Consider the following 11862-nt stretch of genomic DNA (forward strand, 5'->3'; position numbering starts at 1 on the left):
CAATGTACGCGTTATAGTACTCGTACATCAAACATATTGCCGTCAGAAACATCCCTCTCTGCTTTCTTCTACGTGTATCCATGTGGGCCTCCATCTGTCTTCTTCTATTTGCATCCACAGTGATGGGTATCCCTAAATGTTTCTCCTAAACAATTATCATTTATATGAGAGTTTGTGACAATAGAAAAAAAGAAATGTTTGCAAATAATTATGAAGGTACAAGAGAGTTCACAAGCACAACTCTAGAAAGAAAAAAAAAATAATGCAGTGTAAATGTTCTAGTGATGAAAAATATAAAAAATATCAATTGTTCAAACGATTATAAAAACACCGAATATATGTCACTCTGCGGGTGACAGACATCTGCACAAAGAAATCCCTACGGATCGGGTCCTCTAGCAATTCTGCTGCGAACAGATAAAACTCTTCATCTGCATAAATTTCGGTTGTAGCGCTTAGGATTTCAAGTGCCCCCGCGATAGATCTTGAATGAGAAGTCTGACATTCTGCTTTGAAACAAGAAACCGCCTCAGATAATTCGTTTCTGAGAGAAGCACCATATTTTCTTTTATCAACAACCCTCGAACGTTTGGAACGGGAAATAGTTTCATATTCGTTCTGATCTGGGTTGGGGACGTCAATGAAATCAACTGAACCGACAGGGGTTCCCAAATTCACGGCATTACCAGCGAACCCTGTCTCGCTTGGGCTACATGCATAATTCCCCGTTGCAACCACTCCCCCAAACATGCGGTCTAGTTTTTCCTCCAAATCAGGCTCAATTCCAGAAAGCTTAAACTTTTTTGCAGCAGGCACCACCTACATAGAATTTGATAGACACCCAATTAGAACAAAATATAAAGTTACACAACAAAGAAGTTTACAAACAAAGCTCACCGCAAGTCTTTCAGCCCACCATTCCTCAGGTGCATCAACTGTTCGCTTCACTGTCCCAACCAAAACCGGTTGAACCTCTTTTCAATTCTTTCTAAATTTTTCATTCCTTCTTCATTTGGTCTCACTTGTTCTTCATTTGCAACTTGTCGTATTTCGTGCCTGTACATTCCTTGAAATTTTTTATAATATTTTGTCACCCTTCTTTATTGAAATGGGTCGTAGGCATATTTCCCCGTTCAATCTCTTTGATACAAAGATCGCAAAATATTATTTTTGTGTCTTCTTCCCACAATGCGGGTGTAGCAACATCTTTAGGCTTATTATCCATATTATTACTATAACAGAACAAAGTCATGAAACAGAAGAGTAAAATTAATGTTAGGGATCGATCAGAGAGGCTTGCACGGCAAAATTATTTGAGAATGGTTATAGGATTGGGGAGTTGGAACATATGAGTGAGATGCACAAATTAAAAATACATTTTCTGAAAAATGTGAAGGATGCTAGAGAGGCTTGCACTGCAAAATTATTTCAGAAGAGAAAACTCGTATATTTATTTTTGAATTGGGGCAAAACTGTTAATGAATGGAAATCAGACAAGGGAGTTGGAAGCCTACGGAACAAATCTGTTAAACCTTTTCATTCAACTGGAATTTACAATACAAGCAACTGTTCAGATTGATGTATTTCAAATTGGAGATCAAATCTGCATTCTACAATCATTTTGCACAACAGAAAAAAAAAACAGGAACTAGCAGAAAATAAATGAAAAGCCCCTCTTACGATGAAAATCAAATATGCAGATTTTCATCTTGAGAGGCTTGCACTGAAGGAGATCGAGAGAACAAGTGATCGCAAAACAAATGAGAGGAGATCGCAATGAACTCCATATTTTCATCGATTACCTTAAGAAAACAAGAGAAGGCGAAAAAGATCGATTACCTTGTCAAAGGCAAGATGCGAGAGGGCTAGTCGAAGGCGAGAGGAGAGGGGGGGGTGGAATACACTTGTCAAAGGCAAGATGCGAGAGGGCTAGTCGAAGGCGAGAGGAGAGGGCGCGGTCCTGGTCGAAGGCGAGAGGCGAGATGTCGAAGGCGAGAGGGGAGACGACGCGGGAAAAAGAACGCTAGGGCAGAGGCGGCAATCGCAAATATTTAGCTGGCAAAAGCTGGGGCCGCGGGGTCGATCTCGCGACCCGCTTTCCGCACGCTTTGACGTCCTTCTGCCTCGAAGCCGAGAGCCAAACAGTAACTTTTCGCGATTTGTTGCCGCGCCGCGTGAGTCGATTTGTTGCCGCGCCGCGTGAAAAAAGCCGCTCCAAACAGAGTCTAAGTGCTACAGTCTCGTAATTTTCCAACTCTCGTAATTTTCAAACTTCCTCTTTTTATTAAGAATCTCTTTCATGAACTTTACATAGTTTGACATTTGCACTAACGCATTTTCAACATCTTAAATATTTTGCAAAAATCTTGAAAATTGCTAGTCTAACTTTTGTTTTTAGAGTTTTTGAGGAAATAGTGATGGTGACCTTTCTTAAATTAATTTTAGTCGGTGAGACTAGTTTTTTTAAGTTTTTGGAAATATCTAAAGGGTTTTCAAGTTTTACAGTCTCCTTTTCAATTTCAACATCTTTCTGAATTACATCCTACAATTCTCTTCCACTCCTTAATTGAACAACTTTCACCTGCTGACTATTCTTCTCCTTAGGGTTAATCTCAGTGTTGCTTGAAAAAGTTCCTTGGGGTCGATTGCTATGTTAGTTAGCAATTCGTCTGAGCTGGTTCTCTATGTTCCTAATTCTTGTATCTTAACTTTGCAGTTGAATCTCCATCTGCAAGACAGCTTCTTCCCAAGATAGCTTCTTCTTCTTGAATTATGAGTTAGAGTTAAATCCTGGAGGATAAAAACACCTATAGTTGGTACTACCCTGGTTGTTCCAATTTTTTAAATGATTTACTTGATTATTTCCCCATTATTGGTTTCCCCCAGAGTTGTTTTAGTTAAATTTAGGATGATTCTTCCAACATAGGTTATAGAAATTGGAATAAGGGTTATTAGGTTTGTTGTTAATCGCATTTAGGGTCTCAAATGATGGAGTATTAACATCAGCCAATTGTCCAAATGAGTTTTCCTCAATTACTAGAGGTTTTTATGGTTGTTTCATTCCAAATTTGTCTAGCTTTCTAGATATAACTGCTACCTGAGAAGTTTGAATCGAAAACACATTTATGTCATGTACACTAGCCACATTTCTAGAGTTTACTCTCTCAAAAGGCTATTGGAAATTGTTAGTGACCATCTCCTCAATCAGAGAATACGCCTCATCAAATGACTTTGACATGAGCGAACCACCAGCGACAACATCAATAATAGATCTAAGGAATCCTACTAAACCATTGTAAAAAGTCTGAATATTCAGCTCATCAGGCAGCGCATGATGTGGGTATTTTCTAAGAAGCTCCTTAAATTGTTCTCAAATCTCATAAATTGACTCACCTTCTTGTTGACAAAATGAAGTAATATCATTTCTAAGTCTAGTCGTTTTTTAAGGTGAAAAATACTTAGCTAGAAATTTTTGAGCCAAGTCACCTCACGTCCTAATTGATCTGGGTGCTAATGAATTTAAATTTTGGCCTTGTCCCTTAAGGAAATGAAAAATCCTAAGCTTAACAATGTCATTTGACACGTAATTATAGTGAAATATAGCGCAAAATTCTAATAAACTTGCTAAGTGTAAGTTAAGATCTTCAGACGGGGTTTCTCTAATTTGGTTGTTCTGCATTATTTGGATAATAATAAACTTAAGTTCAAATATGTTAAGCTTCTACGACGGGGATTCAATACTTAAGTGAATTTCATCTGTCATAAGATTAGCGTAATTCTTTAATGGTATATGCTCATTATGATGATCATTAATTGATTCCTGGGTATCAATTGATTTGTTGATTGTTCTCAATCTCTTCTACAAGTTCGTGTTTTCTATTTTGCTTTCTAATTCTCCTAATAGTTCTCTCTAGTTTTGAATTGTTGGGTTCAAGTTTTGTAGGTCTTGGTCCTGAACTAGGCATTCACTGACTAATGACTCAACTAATAGGTTTCACACAAATTGAACGCACCAAAATATTTTTAGAATTTTTATTTTTCAAACAATTATACAATTGCACACAAAAAATTAACACTAAAGATTTTCAAGTCTAGATCTAAACGGTTCAACTAAAATTCTTCTAAGTTAACTATACTGTCGTTCTCTGGCAACGATGCCAAAAACATGATACTCACTTCCATGTACACTCACGCAAGTGTACACGTTGTATTAGTAATATCAGATTTTTCAGTCCAGAATGTTGATCTCACAGGGAGCGAGAGAATTAGGTTTAAAAGAAGTTCTAGCCTACTAGTTTTAGTTCTTAGCCTGGAATTTAGATTAGGCTAAAGCTCTACAAACTAATACTACAGTATTGCAATCAATTTTTAAGGGCTAAATCCTATAAAATCCTACTTATCCTAATTGGATTAGTGATTACCATGTTATAAAGTTATCTTTCCTTGCAATGATGTAAGTGGAGTGTAGGAAATATAAATTCTCAATTGTGAATGTAGCTAGCAACAAATAGAAGCAACTCTCTTCTTTACCCTCTCCCTAGTGCATAAAGAAGTTTGGTTAAATTGGCTTTAAAATTGGCTTTAATTAAATTGGCTTTAATTCCGTGAATCCCAACTTGAACTCATCAAAGACTATTTTAACATTTGCATCCCCCTACAATGTACTTGTCCCATACCCTATTGATCAATGTGACTAATCTAATTGATTCCACCATAGCTCTTCAGAGTCATTATGGATCACAACACATTTTAACAATTCATTTAGTTAGAATGAAAAGTAAATGAATAATCAAATGTTACTCATCACATTAAAAACTTAAAAACAAATTTAAAAATATTTTTCACTCCTACACATCCTACTTAATCATCACAAGGAAAAATAAAAGAGAATTACTCAGAAAGCATGAAGAACACACCACAAAACGTCATTGGAAACAAGACAATCCACTAAATAATTGTGTTTACAGAAATACATTAATAAAAATACATAATACTTAGCTTTCTCTCATTTACAAATCTGTGAGAATGCTCCAAAAACTTCATGATCCCTTGCTGCTTTTTTGAAGTTTCTCCTCACTTTACAACTTAAATCATATCCAAATCCTTCAAAAATACTCTCTCTACTTTTTTTCTACAGCCAACTTACCGCGCTCTTTTCATTCCCTTAGTTCATCCTCTTCAAAATACTCTAAACAATCTCCTCATTAAGCCCTCTAGCCGTCTGAATAACTCTCATCTTCTACACAAACTGTTGTAAACTGCTTAAGGCAGTTGCTGGTGCCTAGGCGCCCAAAAGTCTAGCGCCTAGGCGCCCAAAAGTCTGGCACCTAGGCGCTAGTAGGGTGGCGCGTAGGTGTCAGTCTTTTGTGAGCTCTTTTGCTCCAAGTGTCCACCACTTTGCTCCACTTCTAATACAGTTTTGTTCACTTTGCTCCACTTCTAATACATGTTATACCTGTAAGAAAAATATAAAAATACATTTATTTAAAGTGCAATTTCATCCATAAAAATGCTTAAAAACAAAAAAAAATTTATGCACTATTTTCTACATATCAATATACATATCTTTAATGAATTTAATATAAGTCATATTAACACATTTTTTCTCAAGAACTCTCCAAAGGATATATCTTGGAACCTTATCGTATGTTTTTTCTAAATTAATAAAAATCATATGTAGATACTTCTTAGTATCTCTAAACTTCTTTGTCAAACCTCTCAATAAATGTAAAGCTTCCATAATAGACCTGCCCGACATAAATCAAAATTGTTTATGAATTTATGAGAAATTTTTGTAATACATCTCAACCTATGTTCAATTACCCTCTCCCATAATTTTAAAGTATGACGTATCAACTTAATTCCTTTATAATTTGCACACTCTTGTGCATCTTTTTTTCTCTTTAAAATACAGACCAAAATACTTTTCCAACACTCCTGAAGCATCTTTTCATTTTTTTAAATATTTTTAAAGAATTTAGTAAGCCAAGAAACTCCCAAATCTTTTATATATTTCCACACTTCAATTTAGATATCATCAGGTTCGATAGACTTTCCACCTTCGATTTTTTTAAAGCCTCATCAACTTCTTTTTTTACTAATGTAATGTTAAAAGTGAAACATTTTTTTATTATTTACGATATTAAGATCACTAAGGTCGATCGTATTTTTAGAAACTTCATTAAAAAGTTCATCAAAATATCTCACCCTCTTATGTTTAATATTTTTTTCTAAGAAAATCATTTTTTGATTTTTATCCTTAAGACACTTTACTTGAGTTAAATCTTTACTTTACTTTTCTTTTTGTTTGGTTAATTTATACATAAATTGTTCACACTACTTAGTATTTAATCTATTATAAAGATCACTAAAAGTAGAATTTTTAACCTTAACAGATTATTCTCTTAGACTCCCTACAAGTCGTTTGATATTTTTTTCAGTTATCAAACTTTTACATTTAAAAAAAATTTTATAACTCAACTTTTTTTATTTTATTTTTTCTAACACATTATTATTTTTGTTTATTATATAAAAAATGATCTTAATTTAAGAATTAAATGAAATATGACACTAAATAGGACGCAATGGAGAAAAAGGACTCATGTAGCCTACCCCATGTAATGGGATTAAGGTTGTGTTGTTCTTCTTGTTGTAACACATTATTATTCCACCACCAACTATTTTTATTTATATGATTTTTTTTTTTATTCTCCAAGTACATCTTTGACACTTATTTAATAGTATTTTGTTACTTTATCCCACATAAAATTTGCTTCTTCATGAACATTCCAAATTTTAAAATCTTAAATTTTATTCATAAAAATAATTTTATTTCTCTTTTAGGCGACTCCATCAAATTCTACGACGACGATTTCTAATATTTTTTATTTTGTATCTCATTTTAAAAACTAGAACTAATAATCGATGTTGAGTACTTGAATCCTCATTTGGAATGACCTTACTATCTTTACATTCTTGACAATCTCTTCTTATAAGAAAGTAATCAATTTGTGTTTTATTAGATCCATTTTTATAAGTAATAATATGCTCATTTCTTTTATTGAATAAAATATTAGCAATAACAAAATCATATAATAAAACAAAGTCTAATATGACTCTACCTTCTTCATTAATCACTCTAAAATCGTAGTCATCATGAATATTTCTAAAATCTCTACCACTCTACTGACATGTTCATTTAAATCTCCTCTAATCAAAATTCATTTTTTCAAGAGGTATTATTTGTATTAAGTCTTCTAAGTCATTCCATAATATATTTTTAAAACCTATATCTAAACCTACTTGAGAAACATAAGTACTTATAATATTAAAAATCTTAGTATCAACAATAATCTTAAGGGTCGTAATTCAATGTCTCATTCTATTAATTTTTATAACATTTTTTTCAATCTCTTATATATAATTACACCTACACCATTTCTAGTGTGACTTTTACCTGAATGTCAAAGTTTAAAACCTAAGTTATCAATCCCTTTAGTCTTTTCTCCAACCCATCTTGTTTCTTGAATACATAAGATATTTATCTTTCTATGAATCATAATATCAACTATTTTTATTAATTTATCAGTTAGAGTGCATATATTCCAAGATTCTATCATAATATTAGTTTTATGAAGTAATTTTTTTACCCGCACCCGTCCGAAATGTGGGAACTCTTGCTTATTTGACAGTACACCCGAGCACCGGTGTAGGGCCCTTGCACACTCTTCACTTTATTCAGGTCATACAATGTGACGCTTTCAAGGGACGCCATAACATTTACATAATGATCAAAAGGATTCATGTGATGACAAAAAAATTAAATTAATTTAAATGAGATACAACTCAAATACATGTATAAATGAAATATTAATAAAACATAACATATGAAGTTACCAGGATGCATTTCATTGACATTATGAGAGCTAGCAAAATGCAGTTCCATGACAAATTTTTGGATTTAGTAAATCCAATTTTACCTTTGATTCAGCATAAATTGGATTTACTAAATCGGTGGAGTTACAGCTTTAACGGAAATCCGACTAATGTTAAAATCCTGCTTGCAGCCTAACAGCCCGCGCCCCTTGGTAGAAGTGCATTTGATGCGGACAGCCCAATTGATTGACTTAACTATATGTATTGCATTCATATGAAAGCTAATCCAATGATTTCATCGATCAAATTAGGGTCAAAAATAATTTTACTAAAACATTTTCCTTGTTACATTAAACCCGAGTTTCTAATGGGCTTTTGTTTTTAAATTGGAAACTAGTCTCTCCCATATGCTTTCTACACATGTTTTATTTTTGTAAAGTCAAAAAATAAGGCACAATAGACAAAAGCTAACCTAAGATAACTTTTACAAGCTGGCTTTTAAGGATGCTCATTTTGAAAACTCTTGAGATTTGGCTGTAAACTGCCAACTACCATGCAATGATAAGGTGCCTTTTTTTGTTTTTCATTTTATTGAAGGCAGGAAGTATGGAGTCTTGATGAAAAAATATATCAGGACTCCAATCACTGTCCACCACGTGTACATTCTGGCCCCACCGTGTATTAAATTATTTAGTTTTTTTTTCAAAAGGGGTCCGGACAGTACACATAACAGACAGTGATTGAAGTCCTAATGCAAAAATACATCAGGACTCCTCATATAATATTTTCTCATCCTAAAGACTTGTGTCGCACAATAAAGTCATCACTTCTAGCTAATACATATACATTTTTCTTAATTTTTAACTTGTTTCCTTACTTCCTAAGGAATGCTTAAGATATATACTAATTATTTTTTATTCTGTTTATTTTTGTTTTTTTCTGGCATCATGACGAAGTTGCCATAATTTAGGTTTTAGGTTATGGGCACCTCACTCACTCCAGTGTTGCGTTAATTAAATACTAAATTGTTCTTTCTTTCTCTTGTCTATTCCAGGTATTCTACGGTGCCACATAAGGGTTCGGAGCCGCAGATCAATATCCTTCCTCTATATTTTGTATATTTGTTCATAAGTTTTCCTTTGATTGAATTTCCAAATAGTCGCAACTGATATTTGGTTATGTAATATATCTTTTGCATTGAAAATTAACGAAGGGAAAAGTTGCATGACATTATTCTGTAGCTATAATGTACTTCAATCACACTTTATGGCTTCTCAGATCAGAACTTCACTCTTTCGCTTGAAACATTATGGCATTTCAATGAGGACAATATTGACAGAACAATAGAAAAGAAAAAAAAGAGTTTATGCATAGTGCAATAGAACTTCAGCTGGGAAAGAATGCATCAGGAGTCTAATGGTAGAGCGCCACATGTCAAGTGAGTTTCATAAATTTTAACACTGACTAATAGCAATGTCTTGTGGTGGGCACACCTGACACATGACGCCCCATCATTGGACTCCGGACGTAAATTGTGTCTAGAGTTCGGATGTAATATTTGCTCCCTTAAATTTGAATTAAAAATTATTTAAAAGTGTTGATGGAGGCAGCTTATTGCCATTTCAATAGTAATTTCAGAAGATTTTTATTTTATTTTTTCATTGATAGCTAGTATTCTGCTTTGCTTTCACATTCATGATAGAACTGAGAAATGTGATATATTTAATTAAAATTAAAAGTACCATTTAATTCATGGAGCAGAATATTTGCCTGGCAAACTTTGAGAATGGTGTGCTTATTAGGTGATGCTCTCTTCAGTTCGAAGATTTGAGTACTTTTAAAAGGTATTTTAAAAAATAGTGCATTTATAAATGGTTGCATTTGTTGGAATTTTCGGATGGAAGGTTCATAGTGCTCTGATCTTGACTCATCATATTCAAGCCCATTATTTACATTTTCATTCCCACGCAAGTTATATGCATAAAAAAAATTGAAATACTTGATTACTAAAGCCTGCATGTTTACCGTTGAAGTCTTGAGAAGATTTGTAGATTGTTCAAATATGCCAAATTTTTTGTGTTGGATCATAGAGATTAATAGGGGATTAGAGAAACTAAGTATTGGTATTGCAAGAAGAAAGAGAGAGGAGAAAGTAACATGCACGCACGACACATGAGGAAAGAGATGGCGGCCCTTTGCTAGGAACACATGCTAGAGTTAGGGCCCTCCGAGCAAACATGGAGACTCTCTGGATGGCTATGACGGATGTTTGGGTGACCTGTTTTATCCTTTAGGTTCAAGTGGAGGGGGAGAGCGTAAAGAGATTTAAGTTTGGGGGGCGAGCCTTACACCAAAGTTTAGTTAGCTGAGGTCTTGTATGGGTTGAGGCGGCTGAATAACTCTGTGTAAAATTTTTTATTTCTTGGACTACTAAAAAAAATTATTTTCAAAACTTTAAAATTCTTATTGCCATTTTATTATCTCAAATAATGTGGTAACTTAATGTGAACTTTCAAAGATCGAATATGATTGCTACATTTAGGCTTCCCTTAGTGCCCTATATATAAGGGCTGCGCTTTATAAAGTCTCCTTTCCCTTCCCTTCAATCGTTTTCTATCTCTCTTCTTGGGTTGGTTCGCTTTCGTTGGTTCGCATGGCTTCCAAATGCTCCCCTCAGCTATTCAGTTTGGTGCCGAAGAACAAGATGTATTGACTTTCATTGTTCGATGATGAGTTGTTTGAAGATACTCATGAGTATAGTTTAAACATTACACTCGAGGTTGTAGCGTTGGAGGTTCGGACAACTAACAATTTTGTTGGTGATTTGATATTCTAAAGAGACCAGTTTTGGTGGGGGCTTCGGCAACCCTTATGTTCCAAGATTTGATTGATCCTGAACAATTATGGAGTAATTCCTGCACAGATAAAGCCGCACTCAGTTTCCACTGTTATGAAGTGTGTGATATATTGTTGTTAGATGGAGATCCCTTGGTCCCAAGAGTTATTCTCCTACATGTTCTCATTCAAGGTGGAGCCTGATGGTTATGTTTTTTTTTTTTTTTTGTCGACTGATGATCTTGAGAATAAGATTAAAGATTGGAAATGTTGTTTCCTCTATGGGGTTTGTCAAAACTTGAGGGATTGCAACACAGTCGATTAAAGAGCCATCAAAGAAAAAGAAAGGTGTCCCAAAGTGGATCTTAGGATTGGCATCAACCGTAGTGGTTAGACAACTATCAACTATCCAATACACTAATCCCATAACGGTAAATTGTGTGTTGAACCTTGATTGATTTGGCGCTATGTACCTAGAACTATGGGCCACATCAAATGAGGTGGTGGAAAGGTGGTAGATTGAAAAGATCTCTCAGCTTTCCTAAAAGGAGCGAGGGAAAAGAAATTTTGCTACTCCCAAGGTCACTTGGAAAGTGGTAGAATATGAAGAAGAAGAAGATGATGATGATCAAGTGATCGAAACTATCCCAGGTTTGGAATTCATTCATTTTATTTCTGAAACAATATTTATTATTTAAAAATTATCATCGGGGATTTGATTTTAATTGATCAAAAATCCGTTCTGATGAACTTAGGGCCATCACAGGAGCCTCTTCAAGGGGATAAGAGAACTCCCAACATTTTTGGGTCAGATGTCGGGGAGTCATCGAAACAGCCATTGACACGGGGAGTTCCTTGGTCGTCTTACTCAGGCTTTATTCCTTTGTCTGAAAGATGGGAGGTCCTCCAAGGTCACCAACTGAGTTGGCCAAAGGGCTTGAAGTGGGGGTGTCGGCACTATTTTTGGTGTGGGGTTTGCCCGTAAGAAGCTGTCGGTCATCGGAATTGAAATCCCGTTGCCCGCTTCGGAAGGACATTTTAAAAATTTTAATTTTGAAAAAGATGAAGTCAAACTGACCCCATAATTTTCATAGTTTAGATGAAAGAGCGTTTTACCTCAAATCCTGTATCTATCCCGAAGGATGAACACAA

At 34.6% G+C, this 11862-nt stretch overlaps 1 protein-coding gene across 2 annotated transcripts in view; it reads left to right on the forward strand.

The window, feature by feature from the left end:
- LOC110020914 overlaps positions 1-9214 on the forward strand; it is an 83581-nt gene extending 74367 nt beyond the window's left edge. For both annotated transcript variants that reach the window (XM_020719191.1, XM_020719192.1), the window contains one exon: positions 8930-9214. In XM_020719191.1, coding sequence (XP_020574850.1) covers positions 8930-8950 — 21 coding nt within the window. In that variant the 3' untranslated portion in view covers positions 8951-9214. The remainder of the gene's footprint in view (positions 1-8929) is intronic.
- The last annotated feature ends 2648 nt before the right edge of the window (positions 9215-11862 follow it).

The sequence above is a fragment of the Phalaenopsis equestris genome, unplaced genomic scaffold (genome assembly GCF_001263595.1).
Source record: "Phalaenopsis equestris unplaced genomic scaffold, ASM126359v1 Scaffold000112, whole genome shotgun sequence".
NCBI lineage: Eukaryota > Viridiplantae > Streptophyta > Magnoliopsida > Asparagales > Orchidaceae > Phalaenopsis > Phalaenopsis equestris.